Below are 21,285 nucleotides of genomic sequence, written 5' to 3'. Positions count from 1 at the left end.
GAAGGGAGCCGGTGGGGTGGGGGCGGCCCCCCTCCCCCCGCAGGGAGTGGCAAAGCGATGGCAGCTTCCTCTGGGCCGGGGGGCACGGTGGAGGGTGAAGAGGCGTGCACCGCCTCGCCCGTGTCCTTGCTCCTGGGGCACCGCTGGTGCTGGGAGCTGAGACTGTGCAGGGGAAGGGTCGAGCTGGAATCGCCTTTCCTGATGGGACTGTGGGGGGTTGGGGGAGGCCTAGAGCCCCCACATCTGGACGTGTGACCTGCACAGGAGAGACCCCCAAGGTCAGCCACCTTTTGCCTGAGAAGCAGCAACAGCTAACGAAGGAGTACAGAGGCACTTCTGGGTGAGGAGATGAGTTCACCCCTTTTACCCTAAAACTCTCTCTTCCCTCCCAGGACGGGGAGTGGTGGGAAGGATGGGGGAGGCTGACTTTTAAATGGATTGCACTTTAATAACTGAAAGCAAAGAGACAAGGCAATGGCTTCTCCCCAAAATCTCACCAGGGGAGCGAAAGAAGCTGTGAGCAGCTGTGGGGACAAAACAAATCTTTTTTCATGTCCCACCAAATTCAGGCTGCTCAGGAAACCATTTTCCTTAGATCAGGCCTGAAGGGGAAAAAAGCAGCATGAGAAAAAGAGGAGCTGAGGAAAGGACACCTGGAGGGAAGGTATGAAGGGAACGTTGGGGGAGGTGAGGAAGAAACAGGGAAGGAGGAAGAGGAGGGGAACCACAGAGGAGAGGGACGCACAAGGAGAACAAGACTCGTGTGAAGAAATGAGAAGAGGAAGAGATGCAGACAAAAGAGACTAAGGTCCACAGGGACCCTAGGATGAGTCAGAGACCACATCCCACAGCTCCCCAGGGGGCTTCAGAACAAGTCATCAATGTCCTTGGACATTCTGAAAAGCCACCGTTCCCAGCTTTATATGTGCCCTTTCCTCTCACGCCCTCAGCTCTCACCAAAATCAAGTGAGCCCAGAGGTCCGATAGGGTGGACACCATGTGATGGGCTTTGGGGACGAGAGGAAAAGCAAAATCACCCCATGGGCACAAGGAAACCCATCCTGGGTTGGATTTGCTCTGGGCCTCGATGACACCTTCCCAAAGATCCAGGAGTGCCCTGAGCAGCGGGCGCCTTGCACCGGGGAGCAGCCGTGTCCGGTGGCCCTGCTTGGTGCCTTACTTGGCCAGCAGGCTCATGAGGTAGGTGGAGGTGTTGGTGTCCAGTCTCAGGGGCGGCACCGTGACGTAGGCGGCTGCGTGGGACCAGTCCTGGTGGTAGTAGTGTAAGCCTGTCAGCGTGGCGTGCGCTGTGGTGGTCTCGGCCAGCACAACCTTCCCTGGAAGAAGAAGGGTTCACACTGAAACTAGGGAGCCATGGAGCCAGACTGGGGCTCTCGCATCCCAGGCGAAGGGGCTGACGTCAGGGAGAGGCGGGCACATGCCCGGCTCGCTCGGGTGGGTTCACGTCCGGGGCATTCGAGCTGACTCCAGCGAGGAGAACAGGAGGCGCCTGGCTCTGAGGTGGGAAAGCACCAAGAGGTGCCGGTGGGAGATGAGCGGGCTGGGGTGGGGCAGGGTGAAGGACGGCAACCGTGCATGGAAGAAGGATTCCCCAGGATGCCCCAGTTGTGAACAGGTGGGAGCTGTGAGAAGATCAATGGGGATGGCATCGGCAGCAGGGGCTGGTGGGCAGGTGTCAGGACACATCCAGGTGAGACACCGCACAGGCTTCAAGCCACACAGGTGGCTATAAAGGAAGTCGGGCCCACACCTGTTATTTCCCCACGGACTTCCCTGAATGTCCGTTGGAACTGGTCCAGGACTTTATGTTGGTTACCAAGGCAACCACCAGCAAAACCCAAGAGGCCAAAAAGACACCAATTAACAAGTCGATTCAAATCTTGGAAAATTTTACCAGACCTAGGAGAGGTGGCAGACACTTCTGTAAAGCTGTTATGCATGCAAAGTGCAGAGGAAAAAATTCTGATTCCAATGGACTGAACCCAGGCTAGCAGAGCATGGCTCTGAGGACAACAGCAGCACAAAGAAAAAGGGAAAGGAAGGCTCAGGTCCGAGCCTCAGGAGCCAGGGCCAGGCAGTGCACCAAGCTGCACCCGTCACCCTCCCAGCTCACCACATCCGTGCAGCTGTCTGGTCGCCCTGTGTACCCAAACCCACGGACTCACCTTGCATCTTAGCAGCTGCGATAACGTCGCCGGCTGAGATACTGGATACGTTGACCAGATAGATCGGACAGTGAGTCTATCACGGGAAGCAAGTGGGAAGGAGAGAGCATCAACCCCATAAACTCAGGAAGCACCCAAATGATCCCAGCAAAATCACTTCTGGCACCCACTGCCCCACTCGGTCCCACCCTCGAGGGGACAGTCTCATCCTAAGAATGCAGGGCTGGCAGCCAGAGCCCAGGCTGCAGGTGGGGGAGCCGCTCCGTGTGAGGCCAGGACAGGCAAGCAGCTCCCAGCCCCAGGGCCCACCGTGGGGGCCCATCTGCGAGGGCATGTCAGGCAAAGGCTAAAGGCTCTCCAGCCCTGGAGCTCAGATTTTCTACCACCCAACCAGCACTTTTTTTTTTTAATTCATTTTATTGAGATATATTCACATACCATGTGTGCCAGTTTGAATGTATTATGTCCCCCAGAAAAAGCCATATTCTTTGATGTAGTCTTGTGGGGCAGACGTTTTGGTGCTGATTAGATTTGCTTGGAATTTGCCCCACCCAGCTGTGGGTGATGACTCTGATGAGATATTCCCATGGAGGCATGGCCCCACCCATTCAGGGTGGGCCTTGATCAGTGGAGCCATATAAATGAGCTGACTCAAAGAGAAGGAACTCAGTGCTGCTGTGAGTGACGTTTTGAAGAGGAGCAAGCTTGCTAGAGAGGAACGTCCTGGGAGAAAGCCATTTTGAAACCAGAACTTTGGAGCAGACGCCAGCCACGTGCCTTCCCAGCTAACAGAGGTTTTCCGGATGCCATTGGCCATCCTCCAGTGAAGGTACCCGATTACTGATGTGTTACCTTGGACACTTTATGGCCTTAAGACTGTAACTGTGTAGCCAAATAAACCCCCCTTTTATAAAAGCCAATCCATCTCTGGTGTTTTGCATTCCGCAGCATTAGCAAACCAAAACACCATGCAGTCTTACAAAACAAATTGTACATTTGATTGTTCACAGTACCATTACATAGCTGTGCATTTATCCCCCAAATCAATCCCTGACACCTTCATTACCACATGCACAAAAATAACAAGAATAATAATTGACGTGAAAAAGGGCAATTAAAGTAAAAAAGAACACTGGGTGCCTTTGTTTGTTTGTTTTCCTTCCCCCATTTTTCTACTCATCCATCCATAAACCAGACAAAGGGGAGTGTGGTCCATATGGCTTTCCCAATCCCATTGTCACCCCTCATAAGCTACATTTTTATACAATCGTCTTCAAGATTCATGGGTTCTGGGTTGTAGTTTGATAGTTTCAGGTATCCAATTTCTAACCAGTGAAGCTGACGCTGCAAGTCCAGGGACCATGTTTTAAAAATCACTGTTCTAGGGCGGTGGTGCAGATTATCTGAGTAACTCAAATGCTTTCATCACAGATTAGAAGCAGGAACAGCCTACAGACAGGGCTCTACTGTTTCCAAAGTGCTTTCCCTTCCAGGAGTCCTTCAATCCTCACAAATTCCGATTTTATAAATAACACACCACTATAGTCTCCTGGTGCACAGTGCTAATAACAGGGTGGTGTAGGAGAATCCTGTATCATATGCATGATTTTTTCTGTAAACCCACAACTTTGCTAACAAAAACAAAGAGGCATATTAGAGTGGTTAGTGACTTGAAAATGAATGAAAAGCTCGTATTTGGTAAAGGCCAAGCTAGAACTGGCCTGTTCCCACCACCACACCAGGTCAGCACCTCGACATCCCGAGGGGAGCTCACTGGAGCCACGCTGAGTTACAATGACTACTCAGAGGCATGAGTTTACGTGATGGTTCTCTAAGCAAAAACTCCCCCTATTCCGCCTAACTAAACAGCTCCCTGTTGCAGCGGGGCTCTGTGATCCCCCAACCCACCTCTCCACCACTTGACTCTGCCATGAACCGAGTCTCAGCCAGCTCAGAGGGCGGAGAGGGGCCGAGAAGGACACGTGCCAGGTCTGTGGGAACAACGTTCATTCGGAAAACAGTTTTGGGATCCATGAGTCAGGCACGGTGCTGGTGCCCACAGCAGAATGGGACCGCAAGGCAGAGGTCAGTTTCTGACCCCAGAGCCGAGATCGGGCTTAGGGCAGCAAGCTGGGGTGCACTTACCCTGTTTGCGATGGTGATAACACGGTGCGTGGCTTCGGCTTCCAGCTGTTAGAAACAAAGGAGAGGAGGAAAACAAGCTGCAGCATCTCCTCCAGTAGAGCCCACACACATCCGGGAGCCCCCCATCTGACCCGGCACCCCAGGGGCCCACCGCATCCACGGGGGCTGGCTTGGGACAAGCCCTGGGCAGGAGCACCACGCCACAACCATTGTGGCTCACGTAGAGAGGGAATCCTGGGACTTGGTTTAATAGGCACATCCTTGCTGGATGCCACACAGGGCTTAAAACCGATGAGACAAAATTAACCAACCAAACAAACAAACCAGAGTCATGTCTCTCCCAGTTTTCTGGAGTATTCTCTCCGCAGCCACCTCAGACGTGTAGAAAGGAGCCGTACTGACTGATTTCAAGCTGGAAATTAGTCTAGACTGGATTTTGTCAGCCTCGGCACTATTGACGTATGGGGCTGGAGAATTCTTTCTTGTGGGAAACCGAAGCCATTAGCAGCTTTCCAGCACTGCTCCCCTGTCTAGACATTGCCAAATGTCCCTGGGAGGGTACGGCCACCCCCAGCTGAGATCACTGGCCCAGACCCTCTCCTGGGACTCCCCAGCGGCCCTGCCATGGGCGGGTTTGGTTCTCTACATGACGGCCAGTACGAGCTCACCCTGCCTCCTCCTCCTTGTCCCTCAAGCCCACTCCATCAGCTCCTCATGGATATCCAACTACAACTCTGCACTGAAGGCTTTGAAGAATAAAAAGCAGCTCCCTGCTCCCAGACCACCACCACACGCGAATGGCAGGGAATAGCCGAGCAGGGTCGTAGGGCAAGAAGGCTTTACTTGTCTAATGTTGTCTCTCAAAAGCAGAATTCCTCAGCAGGGGGCTGTAAGGCTACTGCAGAGGGCAGGAGGACCGCTGGGCTTTTAGCGACAGTCTCAGTGAGGGAAAGATTCCGGACGTGTAAGTATCTGGATTCTGGTGGGAAGGGTCTGAAGCTTTCACCACATGCTCAGAGGGGTCTCAACCCCCAAATGCCGAGTCACTGGCTTTTAGGTGGAATTCCTTCTAACACCTGAGGGTCCTTCAGTCTGCCTTTTCTTTCCAGTTCAGTTTTGGGCAGAGCAACCCCTCACGTGCCTGTACTGTTGCCCCTGGAGCCTTGAAATCAGAAACCTGGAAGGTCACGGCCCAGGGGGCCTCACCTGGAGGAAGCTGCTTCCTGGGAAGCTTCCAGATGGAAATTTCACCCAAGACAACTTATATTTACTAACGTCTCTTCCATCCCCAAAGTCTCTGTGAATCTACGTGAAGGACGTTACCAAAGGACACAGGAAATCTTCCTCACCTCCTCGGGGCGGCTGATCTCGATTCCTTCGGGGCCAGTGATACCCAAATCCAGTGCTTCCTTAGCACCCTGAAAAAACAGTGGAAAGGAAAAAAAAAAAAGGAAAAGAAAATTGAGAGAATCACAGAGACATAAGACCCATAGAGAACCCAAGGAAAAGCAAAATATGCTCAACACAGCCCATTCCAACAGAATTGCTCCTTTTCTCATTTTTTGTTGTATTTCTCTTCTGAACAGGGCAGAACCAGCACAGGGTCCCCCGCAGTAAAGCTCTCCTGATTCTCACTTTAAAATGACAACACATTTTTTCATCTTAAACATCTTTTCATCTTAAATACAGTTCAGTAATTAGCCAACAGGCTGGGGCACCAAAGACAGGCATGCTTTACTGATACGAAAACCAGAATTTCTCCACTGAAAATCTAGACACATCTCCAGCTTTCAACAACCCCTTACCCAAGTATCCCATTTAGCCTAGGAGTACAGGGGGCCCACCTTCCTTGGTGCTAGTGAATAGATAGTTTGACCACCTCAGCATCTCTGAAGAGGCTGAGAAAAGAAGAAAACTGCATTCTTATTTATTCTGCATGGAAAATCTCATTAAAAATATTACTAGGAGGTGCTTTGAATGCTTTTGTCATAATGGAATTTACATGAGCTAAATGTCATTAGCAATAAGACAGCATCATCTAAGACTTAAGAAATCTTTTGGGACTACAGAGATTTGCTTCTTTTAGACAGTAGAAAAGTTTGGATTTTCTGATCAAGATTTGTCATCTATATTCATACCTCACACTTTCTTTTCTTCCTCTTTTTACGTTTTTTAAATAATTTTTATTTTAGTAACATACATGTAACTTAAAATTTCCCCCTTTTAGCCACCTTCAGATATATCATTCAGTGGTCTCACACTTTCTTTTAAAAGATGGGTGATCTGGAATCCCCCTGAGGATGTCTCCACTGCTTCCCCCACCCCCATTCCCTACTGCAAACTTGCCTCAGCCACGAGCTCCCCATTTTCGGCGTGGACTCGGGCGATCGCCCCGATGTCCTTGCACATATGGAAGACTTGGTACAGCTCACTGTCTCGAAGCATATACAAGTCCTTGTAGGTCATGAACATCTGGAACGAGTTGACACCCTTCTCCCTCACCAGCATCTCCATTTCTGCTTTCACCTGGAGAGCAAAACGCAAAGGTGATGCCCGTGAGGACGGATGTTCAAGAGGCCGGCGGGCAGGCACGGGGCTCAGGGGGGCAGGTCACCATGTGAATGAGCACTTGCAATCTCTCACTTGCCCTCTTTCCTTCCACCCCGCAGGATGCTGAGCAGACCCAGGAGAGAACGGAGGCAGAAGCCCTTTGAAAATTGTCAAGCACACAAATATAGGTGCTATATTGTCATATTACAGGCGTGTTTCTCCCATCACGTGGGCCTGTTGGGTGTCCTGCCTCCAAACCAGCCTTTGTGTTAAATGCACTAATGACGTTTACTTCTGTTGCCTATTTCTCCCAGCAGGGATACAAAGAAGGTACGCTAATGCTAAAAAGCTAGAGACCCCGGGGAAAATCTAACAGGAATAAACCCAAACACAAACAAAGCTTTGTGAATAAGACTATTCGCCCCAATGTTGTTAATATTAGGAAAAAATCAGAAGTAACATTGGATAGGTAGATAAATTATGGTTATGGTTCAGCTACTTGACAGGATATTAGGTGGCCATTACATTGGAGGCCTTGAGAGCTATGCAGCAAAGTAGAAAATGCTCATACTTTAAAAGTAACTATGTCAAAAGCATATACAAGGAAAAAGACCGGCAAGAAATAAGCTCAAATAACACTAATGATGGTATTGCAGTGATCAGATTGTGTGCTTTTATCTTTCCAAAATCTGTAATTAGAAGAAAATATTTAAACTTATAAAAACTAATTTTAAATTCTAAAAGCATGAAAGTCCTCGCAACCTCTGGGGACTAGGGATGGCTGGCCTGGCCTCGGCCGGTTCCTGGGGTCTCAGTGGACCCCCTATTCCAGGCCAATCCAGGGGGAGGAGACGGAGGGAGGCTCAGCAGGGAGGGATCACCCCCCCCAGGAGGGCGTCGAGATGGGGACCCCCATCTGAGACAAGGGACTTGACCTTCAGCCCTGTGCGGGGCGGAGGGGCCTTCATGGCACTGGGGGCTCCAAGGCCTTCCATAAATGACCCGTCAGAAGGAATGGGGGAGACCAGGTGAGCCCCACCCTCAAGACTAAAATGCAGGGGGCAGAAGTACAGTGAGGCTTTTAGTTACCATCTCAGAAGGGAGCCAGACCCTTTAGACCACAGTCCACAAGCGAAGAGCTTCATAAACCTTCTTAATACTTGTTACTTTTGTGGTTCTCTGCACCCACCTGACTTCTGGTACAGGGTGCTTAATAAATCCTTCACGAGAAAATTAATATCCAGGCTGCTTTCCTAGGTCAATAAAGCAGTAAAACTTTGGAAACAGAGCAGACTGTAAATGCCTGTGTATCTGTTTTCAGGGGGAGCATGGAGATGGGAATCTGGGCACCATCCCTGAGGCCTGGGGCAGGGAGGGAACAGGCAGACCTGGGGCCAGGGGCTTAGACACAAACTGGATATAGAAGCTGAACCAAGAAAGGACCAGAGGGAGCCAGAAGCAGCCTCCGGGCTTCCCCAGAGCAGAGGCTGGGCCCCAGTAGGCAGGTTTCCCCAGATCCAATCATCCCAGGCAGATGCTGAGCCCACAGAGGATACTCAGTTCCGAGACCTCAGCTCTGGGCCCAAAAATGTTACAACCTGCTGAGGCTGACCCTGCTCAGCCCACTCCTTGGCAGTGGCACCTGATGGCCGTGGGTCACAAGTGAGGGGCAAAGTCAAGCACCAGGAGGCATGAAAGCCCTGTGGTCAGAGGAAGGGGCAGTGCGCCCGAGGCCTGACTTCCGGCCTTAGAGCCCTCATCGCAGCCCGGGCACTGTCTGCGGCACAGCTGGCTCTTTAGGTGAAGGAGACAGGCCCTCTCACCCCCCTTCTGGGATCATTTGGCATCTGGAGGAGCTAGGGCAGAGGACTGTGTCCCAAACTTGCAGGAGGACACCAGTGCCAGCAGACCCAGCCTGGATGGCTCCTCCGGCTAGAGAGCATCTGTGTGTCCTCCTGGGACCCCCCGGCCCTGTTACCTTGGGGGCCCACCAGGTGACGCCCACGTGGAGGGCGTAGTCACAGCAGACCTTGGGGTCGGCCAGCCCCCGGCACTTCTCGTAGGCGTCCACGAGGGAGGTCTCCTTGTCGGGCAGGACGTGGCCGACAATCATGGTGGTGCCTCCAACCAGCGCGGCCTGGGGGGCGGGAGGAAGCAGTGGTCAGAGCCCCAACCCCCACGGCCTGGGCGCCTCGAAGGACACCCAGGACCCCCAGACTCCCCCTCCCCACGCAGCTGCCAGGACCACACGAGCACGTTGCTGGGTGGAGGAGCAGGGAGCCGGGGTGGCCAGCACACAAACCTGCTTCTTCCACATCCGAGTTTCTGCGTTTAGTGGGTTCCCCAAGCCTGAGCTAACCCCTATGCTCCCAGGGAACGGACTCCCTCCACCCCGAAATTATTTTTAGCGAACTTGAATATATATCCCTTAGGGATGTAAAAGACAAATCAGTAGACATAGTCTACTTATACTATTTGTTAATTTAGTTTCACATATTTATCTAAACCATAATATTTAAAATGTTAATTTGGATATATTGTTTTGTTTAGTCTCCACATTTCCCATGAAACAATTTTATCCAAACTCTTTATATGCATTTTCAACATCAAGATCTTTGTCATCAATCTTTCCAAGCACATTAACTTACTTTCCATCTATTTTGCTTGAGATACAGCACTTTTTGAATCCATGTATGACTTATCAATGAAATATTACCCTATCACAATCTCCACAATATAACCATGTTAGAAGAAATCTTTAAAAAGCCTCACTTGCAATTGCAAGACCTATCCTCCTGGAGTAATTACTAAATCTATATTAAAGATTTTCCCACCACTTTTAAAAAACCAATTTGGTCAACTGACGTCCGTAGCTTCCAAAACTAGCATTGATCAAAGCTGTTTCAGGCTAACATGTTGTTCCCAAACAAAACTTTATGTTTAAAATTAAAATAATTGAGAAGGGGCTCATAGTACAGGTGAATTTGTGAAGGCTCTAATATAAGGCAACTCTCTTTTTCTGATGAATAAAGTTTGGACAAAACCATTGCTTCTGTTTGGGTCCTTACAGTGATTTGGTGTCAGAGCCTGGGGTTTGAGTCCCAGCTCTGTCACCTCCCACGTGGATCACGTCAGCTGGGTTACTTAACCTCTAAGATTCAGACAATGGCTATACCTTGGAGAGTTGTGAAAGTCAAGAAAAATGTCATTTATGGAATAGACTTGGCAAAAGGTTTGGAATTTAACTATTCAGAAGTTAGCTGCATATCTCTGTTCTCTCTAGGGGAGAAAAAAAAGCTGAATAAAATTGTCTTATTGATTTCATGCTTCTATATTCATCTAAATACTTGATGGTGAATCAGAAATGTTGGGGAATAATGGGGGTGTGGAGCAGGGGTAGGGAGATAGTTCAGTGGCCAAACAACAATCAAAATGAAAAATCTTGCAACCTTGACTTCCCATAGTGACCCTGTGCCCGTTGGCTGGGCCTGTGAGAACCTGGAGTCCGACTTCTTGCACATCTTCAAGCAGCCGACAGAGGGGGTGGTTCCCTGATACACATGTAGGAATTGGGATGGGGGTGGTGAAGAAAGAGGGAAGGAAGGTTGTAGCTCTACTAGCTGGCTTCTTATTTATGTTTTTGCTGGATCCTGCCCGGCTGATTCATCCTCACAGCAGGTGGTTGTACTCTATTTTGTCCTGAAATGCAATTTTTGCTTGTACATGTGAATATGGGGGTGTCTGATATATTGGGACTTTACACATTAAATGGCTTTGTTTTTCAGTGGTTCCAGATTGCTTTCCATTGCAAGCCCTCAGTAGGTCTGTAGCCTTGGAAAGAAAAAAAAGAGAACCTGGAAATAGCAGCATGTGAGAAAAGAGCCAGGACTCTTCTTAATATTTGGGGGTCCCAGATTAAAAAAGAAAAGGAGATCCATGCACAAAATCTCTAAATATTTAAAAGCTATAGATCAAACTGACAAACTGTTTAACAAAATATATTCTATCCTCCCATTGTGACAAATATGCCACCCTAAAGCCTGCGGTGGCCAGGCTTGATTTTACAGTGCAGGAGACGTGGGCCCCAAAAGTGCTCATGGCCATTTGGTCAGTGAGTTCCAGGGGCCCAGAGCGTGGTGGCGGAGTGGGCTCCTGGGGTCTGGGCAGACATGGTCCCTTGGCCGTACAGGGACGGTGTGCAGTCTCAGAGGTCCAGGGCTGGGCTCCTCCTGCCCAGGTCTGAGGATAGCATCTGAAAAGAGGAAGGAGTCAGGAGCACTGGGCAGTGGCTGTGCCTGAGACACTTACTGGCTGTAATCTAGCAGAGACCATGTGCCCACTCCTTGCCTCACCTCCTGGGGGCCTCGAGAGGATCAGCTGGCAATGGATGTGAGAGCTTCTACAAGCTGACAAGAGGGCACACACATAAATATCTGGGATAGTTATTATTGCCATTACCCCAGGCAATAACGGGATTAGCAAGCCTAGTCCAGACACTGGCTGAACAAGCACTTCTTTCCTTCCAGGCAAGACACATAACAGAGCTGGCTTTTTACATGTGTACAGATCCTACCAAAAGGATGAATGCTGACAATCTCCGTCTTCATGGGAATGTGATCGCACAGTTATGACAGACCTTTTCAGCGTCATCCCACACATAACAGCCTTGTAGAAATCAACAGCAGAGCTTGACCCAATCCCCTTCCTGAGGCTTTGAAAAGACTTACACTTAAGAATATGTGATGATGTGACTCTTGAATGTTCATAGCTGTCTTTATGCAAAAGCTAATTTGGTTCAATGGAAGTCATTAAAAATGATGTTGGTGAGGATGTGAAGAAATCAGAACCCTTGTGCATTGCTGGCGGGAATATAAAATGAAGCAGCCGTTGTGGAAAAGGTTTGGAGTTTCCTCAAAAAAGTTCAATATAGAATTACCACATGAGCCAGCACTTTCACTCCTGGTATATACCCGCAAAACTGAAAGCAGGGACTTGAACAGATACTTCTACACTGATGTTCATAGCAGCATTACTCACAGTAAAGATAGGTGGAAGCAACACAAGTGTCCATTGACAGATGTATGGGATTGTTTGGGTTTGCTAAAACTGCTGGAATTCAATATACAAGAAACGGATTGGCTTTTATAAAGGGGGTTTATTAGGTTACAAATTTACAGTTCTAGGGCCATAAAAGAGTTCAAAATAAGGCAGCAATAAAAGGATACCTTCACTGAAGAAAGGCCGATGGCATCCAGAACATCTCTCAGCTGTGAAGGCATGTGGCTGGCATCTGCTGGTCCTTTGCTCCTCGGTTGTGTTGCTTTCAGCTTCTGATTCCAGTGGCTTTCTCTTAAAGTATCTGCAGGTTCTCACTTAGCTTCTGTGGGGCAAACCCTGGGCTTCATCTCTTAACTTAGCATCTTCAAATGTCTTTTCATCTGCATCTCCAAGCATCTCCAAGCATCTGGGTCTGTGTTGGCTCCAAGCTTTCTCTCTCTCCCTGAGCTCTCTTAAGGACACCAGTAAACTAATTAAACCCCACCTTGAATGGGCGGGGTCACTTCTCCATGGAAATAATCGAATCAAAAGGCCCCACCCACAATTGGGTGGGTCACATCTCCATGGAAACAACGTAATCAAAATAAGTCTGCACCCACAAGATTGGGTTAAAAGAGCACGGTTTTTCTCAGGTACATAACAGTTTCAAATTGACACAGGGGGTATATACATACAATGGAATACTATTTATCCATAAAAAGGAATGAAATTCTGATTCAACACATGACAACATGAATGAACCTTGAAAACATTATGTTAAGTGAAAGATGCCAGACACAAAAGGACACATATTTTATAATTCCACATATTATAAACAGGCAAATTCATAGAGACAGAAAGTAGATTCAAGGTTGCCAGGGGATGGGAAGAAGGTGAGAATGGGGAATGATTGCCTAATGGGGACAGAGTTTCTATTTGGGGTGATGGGAGAGTTTCGGTAATGGATGGTGGTGATGGTAGTGCAACATTGTGACTAATTAAAGCCACTGAATTGCATACTTAAAAATCGTTAACGTGGCAAGTTTTAATTTATTTATATTTTAGCACAATAAAATGATGTTCATGGAGGCTAAATTATAACATGGGAAAATAGTGAAAACAGCAGAATTTAATATGTATTTACAAGATGCTTAGAGGTTTAAACACATCCCACAAAGCAGGAAAAAAAAAGGAATGAAAGATATCAAAATATCAAGAGTGGCTGTCTTTAGATTATGAGTAATTTAGTTTTCTTGCTTTTCCAAAATGTAAATAATAGGATGTATTACTTTTGTAATACCCATTTTAAAAAAACAAATTTGGAGGTTGCTAAAACAACTTAAAATTTAGTCAAGCATGCTTATGTGTTTAAAATACTTCATTTGTAAGTATTTAATAATAAAATACTTCAAACATATGGTAAAAGTAAAGAAAATAATAAAACACCCAACCATGTATCCCCTACCCAGATTTAACAAATGTTAACACTTTTGTGTATTTACCTGATTCCCTTTTTAAAACAAAATAAATATTCCCGGTGCAACTGAGGCCCTCCCCTCCTGGTCCCGTCTGTCTCCCCTGAGGCTCCTGAGGGACCCTTTTGCAACTCAACATTATCTTTTCTATTCCTCTGTGTGGACTTACTTCATTCATTCTAATTAACTCTGTATATTATGTGGTCATTTATGAGTTCACGGGCAACACTGAGGGCTGTCCGCCGTCTCCTCTGCATGCAGAGGCTGTCCCTGCGCCGGGGACACCTCTCCGGAGTGGAGTTGCAGGCCGTGGGGTGCGCGTTTCCCACCGTCGCAGAGCAGACTGCAGAGCGGCCAAACCCACGAGGGCCTCGTGAGCCCAGTGCCTGGCAAAACCACCCGGTTACCAAGCCAGCCAAGCAGTCCCCCTCTGTATGGGCATTGTTTTTATCCTGAATGTAGAAATCCACTGTTAAAGGCATTAGAACTATTTGTTTAAACAAAATAGAGCACCATTATATGCTTTTGGCAGGACACGAAGCATAATTTTACTATTTCAAAGGGTTACTGTTATTTTGCTTTTGACATTGATGATATACAGTGTTGGGTAGATCTGGATTTATTTGCTGCCCAGTGTGATGGTTAAGTTCATGGGTCAACTTGGCCAGGTTATGGTGTCCTGTTGTCTGGTCAAGCAAGCAGTGGCCTGATGGTTATTGTGAGGGAATTTCATGAATTTAAATCATTAGTCAGTTGACTGCACCTGCGGCTGATTACATCTACAATCAACAAAGGAGAGGCCTTCAGCAATGAAAGATGGCTCATCAATCAGTGGAAGGTCTTAAAGAGAGAACTGATGATTTCAGCTGTCAGAAAGAGGAATTTCTATCTCTACTTCAGCCAGCCAGCTTCTCTTGGGGAATTTATCTAAATCTTCATTGGCCTGCCCTACAGAATCCAGACTTGCCAATTCCCACAGTCGCCAGCCTATCTGTTCCCTAAAAAAACTCTTAATACACTTAATGGTAATCCACTTCATGGCACAATTTCCAGACAGACTCTTGGCAAAGAGCAGGAACGTGGACTAGAACTCAATCTAAACCTTTTATCAACGTTGTCTTTATGCTTTGGAAGTTCACAGGAGCACTCTGGGGTACAGAAAGGTCTCCAAATTCACCTGGGACCTGCTTAGTAAGTTGGGAAGAAATTTCACGTACTTGTGCCCATTCAGGTGATGATTTATTTGCTGACTTCCCGGTTTTGGAGAGAAATCTGTTTGGAGAGAGTCACCCTCTCACCTTCTTCTACACTGCTGCAGCACCAATCATGCTTTTCTGAGTTTCCAGAAGCAGCAGTTTCTCTCCCTCTCCCTCTCTCTTTCTCCCTCTCCCTCCCTCTCCTTCCTTTTTCTGGGCCCTGAATGTTTAGTTCTGTTGCTGCAAGGCCAAGTCCCAAGTATGCTGGGAAGGCACGTGGGTCAGAGCTAACGCATGGGATTTTTCTTTGGGGGAGAGAGAGGGTTTTCCTGGCACATATTTTCATATGGATGCAGAGGGAAGGGGGGTGTGTCTGGGGAGGTGATTGGGCTCAGAAAAGCAGGGTGTGAAACCTGGATCTGCTACTACCTAGATGCGTGGATTAAGGGCAACTCAATCGTGAAAGTGGGAACAATTCTGCCCTGAGAATTGAATGACAAGCATCTGGGTGTGTTCTGTAAACTAGCAAATGTGGCACAAACATTCCTACACTGCTTAGTGCAGTGGGGAAAGCCATCATTTGTTTAGGTGGATCTGCTTCTCTTGGAGTTGAAGAAAATCATCTTCCATCTTTTACTCAGACCCTTCCTATTCCGGTTTGCTAATGCTGCCATTATCCAAAATATCAGAAATGGATTGGCTTTTATAAAGGGGGGTTATTTGGTTGCAAAGTTACAGTCTTAAAGCCATAAAAGTGTCCAAGCTAAGGCATCAACAATAGGGTACTGTGCCGATTTGAATGTATTATGTCCCCCAGAAAAAGCAATATTCTTTGATGCATTCTTGTGGGGCAGATGTTTTAGTGCTGATTAGATTGGAATCCTTTGAGTGTTTCCATGGAGATGTGACCCACCCAACTGTAGGTGATAACTCTGATGAGATAATTTCCATGGAGGCTTGGCCCCACCCATTCAGCATGGGCCTTGATTACTGGAGCACTATATAAGCTCAGACAGAAGGAGCAAGCTTGCTACAGCCAAGAGGGACACCTTGAAGAATGCACAGTAGCTGAGCGAGTAGTTGCAGATGAGAGACAGTTTGAAGACGGCCATTGAAAGCACAGTCTTGCCCTGAAGAAGCTAAGAGAGGACAAACACCCCAAGAGCAACTACGAGTGACATTTTTGAGGAACTGCAGCCTAGAGAGGAATGTCCTGGGAAAAAAGCCATTTTGAAACCAGAACTTTGGAGCAGACACCAGCCACGTGCCTTCCCAGCTAACAGACGTTTTCTGGACACCATTGGCCATCCTCCAGTGAAGGTACCCAATTGTTGATTACTTACCTTGGATACTTTATGGCCTTAAGACTGTAAATGTGTAACCAAATAAACTCCCTTTATAAAAGCCGATCCGTTTCTGGAGTTTTGTGAAAAGGCAGCATTAGCAAACCAGAACACCTCCTAAATGCCTTCTGTCAAATGCCGTTTTTCTCTGAAGAAAAAAGCCTCTCTCCAGGGTATCCCAGTGATGCTTGGTCCATTCCCTGCCACTACCTCTGCTCCTCTGGCTGCAGCTCTCACGCCTCTTCTTGACCCCTAATTCTGCAGCTGACTTGTTTTCTCCAAGCCCCACACTGCCCTCCTAAGCCTCCTTCTACTTTCACGCCTACCTTTTGGGTCCCTGGACTCTACCACCTCAGCTAGGCCATGGTCCCACTTTCCAACCACGCCTAAAACTCACGCTTCATTCTTTTTACATTCACAGAGGGAACAGGCAATATTGGATCTGCACTTAAATTCCAGTGGGCAAACAGGACAAGAAAGCAAGCTCAACTTTAATGGAAACGACTGTTCAAATAAATGAGAGTACAAGAAAGCAGAAGGTAGTATTCCTAAATGATGATAGAAGGCATCAAGTTCAAAAGACGACCCGAGGAAGGAGGGGTCATGTGAGGACAGGCAGGTTCTAGGCCAGAGGTGGGCATGAGCTGGGCAGGCCAGGGTGCCCTGGGGCAGGAGATGATGGGGGCAAAGTCAGGGGACAGTCGGGGGACAGAAAATAGACCTGTTTGACTTGAGACAAGTCTGGTTACAACTAAACTGTGTGGACTGTGTGGTGGTTTGGAGCGCCGTACCCAGAAAAACATGTTCTTAAGCTTAATCCTTTCCTGCGACTGTGAGCCTTTGTAAATAGGACCTTTTGACGAGGTCACTTCAGTTAAGGTGTGGCCCAGCTGAGTCAGGCTGGGTCTTAATCCTATCACTGAGGGCCTTATAGGGAAGGTCACAGAGAGAGAGAAAGCCAGAGCCCGGAAGTCAATGGAACTGAGAAGCCAGAAGAGGCCGCCTTGTGCCTTGCCACGTGATGGAAAAGCCAAGGACCAAGGATCGGTGGCAGCCGGCCCCAGAACGCCAGTCTTCTGGGAGAAAGCAATGTCTTGATGACACCTTGATTTTGGACTTCTCCTAGCCTCAAAACTGGGAGCCAGTAAATTCCTATGGTTTAAGCCAACCCATTGCACAGTATTTGCTTTAGGAGCCAGGAAACTAAAACAACCTGGATTCCGTCCTCTCATCAGAGTGCATCACCTTGTGTTTGCGGAGATGGTGTTAATGAGGGAGTTTAGGGCGTGTGGGACTTAGGGGCACATTGACAGAGAGGACTCTGGCTGCACCCCCATCCCTGGGCACGGCTGTGGGCAGGAAGGGAGGCTGCTGTGGCAGCTGAGATGGACTGCGGGGTCTCTGCTGTAGGCCATGTGCCACCACACAGGCTTCGGGACCGAGCAAGGACACGGATCTCAAGCCTCAGGATTACTCTGATCATGGTGTGCCAGCTGGACGCTGGGGCTGGGGTTCTGGACCGGAAATTGGGGACTGAGATGGAAGGGACAGATGTGAAACACATGCTTGGATGCAAAAGCACAGTCTGGTGACAGAAGAGAAGGTGTGGAGGAGGTTTTATCCTTAGAGACTGAAAAGACAGTATCAGGACACGGAAGATCAAATTTAGGAGGTAAGGAAGCTTTTAGACCTATTGAGGCAGAGCTGATTGAGGCACATTCAAGTGGAGATGAAACTCTTTAATGATGATACCATCACTGAGCAGGTACTCTGCTGGGCCCTGTGCTAAGCCCGTTTCGTTCTAACAATCGCCCTGTGAAATGGGCGTCACTATCAGCTGCACTACCCAGGAAACTGAAGGTTGATATCTATTGGGCTGGGAGAGACATCTCTTCCCATCTATTCAGGAAGGGACAAAGGAGACAGAGGTGACATGCTGGAGAGCTGAGGGGCTCAGTCCTTCATCACAGACTTCTTAGCAAAACCGGAGATGAGGTCAAATCCCTGGAGGAGAGGTTTTGGGGAGATCAGGAATGTTGGTCTGAGCCAAGATGAGGTTGATGCAAACCAGGGTGGGAGTGTAACAGGACTTGGCCAAAATGAACATGCCACTGGGATGGGCCAGTTCTAGGAAGCCAGGGACAGGGGCCGAGAGAGCAGGCTGGGAGAGCAGAAGGGGGTGGAAGCCCAGGGGTCAGGGACAGAGGGCTCTGAGTGGGGGTCCAGCAAAGCCTCATAGAGGGTGGGCAGCCTGGGGAGGGGTCCCAGGGCAGGCCCAAGAGCGACATTTGCATTTTGAAGTTTGGTAGAAATGCACTTCAGCTCTCGATGGTGTGGAGACAGATAACCCATCGGTGATCAGACCAGGGAAGCTTCTGGGTTCTCGAGCCCGTGAGCTCATCTGCTCAGAAAGTCAGGTCCAGCCCAACAGGTAGACTCGAGGTACACACACACGACGTACAGCGGCTGCCGAGAACAGAGAGAAAGGTCTGGGATGCGGTGCAACGTTCCCACCACTACTCCTTTCTTTGGCCTCATCAATAAAGAACAGGGTTGACCACCAGGCTGCTGGAGCAGCTGAGTCATGCACAGGGCAGGAGGGGGCTATGTAAGGGCCCCTGCCCCTCCTTCCCACCTGCCACAAATTCCTAAATACAAAGGGGCGCTGGCTCGCTGCCGGGCTGCTCATGCGGCAGTGCTGGTGGCAGAACCACCTGGAAAGAGCATTCCTAGATTCTGGGATTCGCAGCCTGCAGGGGTCAAAGGCAGCAGGGGATGTAAACACCTCGGGATGACACTAGACGTGGAAGGAATCTCTTAGAGAGCAGCAAACCAGCCCCAGGACCCGCCCCCTTTCTGCCAAAGTGTAGGAAACCCTCCAGGTTTACAGCAAAGCATTTCCCTTGTCTACTTTTCACAACTACCCTGTGAGACAGGCATTTCATCATCTCAGCTGTTCAAGAGATGAGCCGAGACTGGGATCCAGGTGTTTTTTTTACTGTAAATCCCACACTCTGTGATTCTGAGGACAGGTCTGATACTGCTGAAATAGTAACCACCAAAAACCCCACAGCCTGGGGTAAGCCCTTCCCAGCTTCACCCCAAAGGATACGCTTAACACAGACAACTGGTAAGGAAGTATGTACAACATATGTCAGCCCTGACATTTTCTCATTTTGGAATGAGGAATATATGAATTCTGACTGGTGGGAGGACTGCAAAACCATGCACGATTTTTATTGTGAGACTTGATACACATTACTGCAGTTGGGACATTTTCCTTTAAACCCTGGAATAAACTGGGTCGTTCCCAGACACGGCCGAGTAGCCCATCTGGGGCTACAGGAGCAGCCTGCCGTTCCCACTGAAGCCATCAGCACTGTCGGGTCACTCTTCGCATTTACAGATAAGAAAACTGGGGCTCGGAGGAAATCACACAGCCAGATGGAAAGACCTGAGAGCCCCGGGTTTCCTGGACATTATGCCAGCCAGGGGCAGCCGGGGGCTGACCGAGGGGCTCCCTTGCCCTCAGATTCCTCAAAGAATGGAGAAGAGCCCAAGTGGAAACAGGACCTAACTGCAGCTTGGAAACAGACGGGTAGGTGCGGCTCAGGCTCGAATTACAGGGCTAAAACCGAGAATTGTGCCAACATTTAAAATTATGAAATGAGGAGCTCTGGGCTTCCCTCTAATCCAGAATGATTATCTTCACTGCCGAGCATCCCATTTAATTTCATTGTGTTTAGTACAAAGCCACGGTACAGAGCAGGCTGTCTCCCGACATGCAGTTACCATGGAGACTGGAGATGATCCTCAAAGGGAGTTATGTGGCAGAGGGAGCGTGGCTGGCAGCTTCTGAGAAGCCAAGGGGCCTGTGGAAGCCGTTCTAAAATAGAGCCGCACACAGAGGCCTTTTGTCGTCCCCCTCCTTGGCAAAGCTCCTTCTAATCCAAAAGCAGGGAAAGTTTACAGGCAAGCAAGCCATGGGGGTCTTTATTAAAAAACATCTGGGTCTTGCCCAAAGACACAAGACAGGAGTGACTGGTCAACATTTAGGAATGAAACACAGATAACCCCACTTGCTCTCCTTCCCTCGACTGCTCAAATGTTGGCAACGTCCTCATTTTAGGCCCAAAGTAAATTGATGACTGAGCCATAAAGCCACAGAAGGAAAGCTGCCACGGCCCTGCTTGGATATGTGGTGTCAAGGAACGGGGCTGCAAGTCCAGGCTGGGAGACCTGTGCCTGCATTTATTAGCCTGGCAACTTGTTCCACCTCTCTGAGACTCAGTTTCCCCACCTGTAAAGCAGGGGTAATAAGACTTGCCTGAGTGATCAAATTAAATGTATACTGGATATAGAAGTGCTCTGTCAAGTGGGCCTGGGCTGGACAGCTCAGGTGTGCCCCACTGCAACGGGGATGGGGAGTGTGGAGGGAGAGAAGGGGAGTGCGGGGGGAGGGGAGGGGAGTGTGGGGGGAGGGGAGGGAGAGGGAGCCACATGCTGCCTGCCAGGTGCCCCTGATGGTCTGGGATCTTGGAGCCCAAAGTAGAAGCTGTGCATGTCCCATTTTCCCCTTGGCAAGACGAATATACTCTTTGATGGGCTCCTAGGTCTAGGGTTTGGAGATTTGGAGTCAGAGGGTTTGAAGTTATCCTAGATGCTCTGCTCTCAAATATAAGTCCTAGGGTTCTTATGCCTGGCAAGGTGAGAAACCAGAAAAAGGAAGCTACAGATCGGGCCTGGTGGGAACAAAGGATTCCAGAAGGAATGGGAACCTGAGACAGAGGTAAGGGCAGAGGCCGAGTGGACCTTCGTCCGGGAAAAGATTTTGTCCCCCTCTATTCAGGCCTCCCTGAGCTCCACCTGTTCTCCACTGATCCTAATTGTGAGCGAAAGAGGGAGCAGAAGAGAGGAAATTCTTCCCCTTGGCCTAGCCACCATTTACTTCAGATTGAGATGTAAATGATGTGAAGGCATATATTTAAGTCAATGCTTATAATCTTGTCATAGGTTTTCCCCCCAAATAACTTGAAAAAAATTTAAACTTAACCAAAAGAGACCATGCTAAGAACTGAGAATGTTTATCACGTGCTTGCTTAATGAACATGGTTCTCAGTTCTCTACATTTTTGGTTTATAGCCTACAGTTATAATGTTTGCTTCCAAGGACCTAGAATAGCCAAATAGCTCTGAAAAAGAACAAAGTTGGAGGGCTTATAGTACCTATTTTGAGACATTTTAGCTACAGTCATCAATACAGTGTGCTATTGGTATGAAAATAGAGATCAAAAGAGCAGAAAAGAGAATCAGAGATAGACCCACACGTATATGGTCACTCTGTTTTTGACAAA

The 21,285-nt window shown here is 48.5% G+C and overlaps 1 protein-coding gene across 2 annotated transcripts in view; it reads right to left on the bottom strand.

Annotated features, from left to right (window-relative positions):
* DPYSL5 (dihydropyrimidinase like 5) overlaps positions 1–21,285 on the bottom strand; it is a 101,101-nt gene that overhangs the window by 17,203 nt on the left and 62,613 nt on the right. For both annotated transcript variants that reach the window (XM_037813292.1, XM_037813293.1), the window contains exons 3-8: positions 8,860–9,018; positions 6,678–6,857; positions 5,681–5,749; positions 4,332–4,376; positions 2,187–2,262; positions 1,181–1,337 (exon numbers count right to left, since the gene is read on the bottom strand). In XM_037813292.1, the coding sequence (XP_037669220.1) occupies positions 1,181–1,337; positions 2,187–2,262; positions 4,332–4,376; positions 5,681–5,749; positions 6,678–6,857; positions 8,860–9,018 (686 nt within the window). The remainder of the gene's footprint in view (positions 1–1,180; positions 1,338–2,186; positions 2,263–4,331; positions 4,377–5,680; positions 5,750–6,677; positions 6,858–8,859; positions 9,019–21,285) is intronic.

This window comes from Choloepus didactylus, chromosome 20, assembly GCF_015220235.1.
Source record: "Choloepus didactylus isolate mChoDid1 chromosome 20, mChoDid1.pri, whole genome shotgun sequence".
Classification (NCBI taxonomy): Eukaryota; Metazoa; Chordata; class Mammalia; order Pilosa; family Megalonychidae; genus Choloepus; species Choloepus didactylus.
This window is presented reverse-complemented; position numbering and strand designations above follow the sequence as displayed.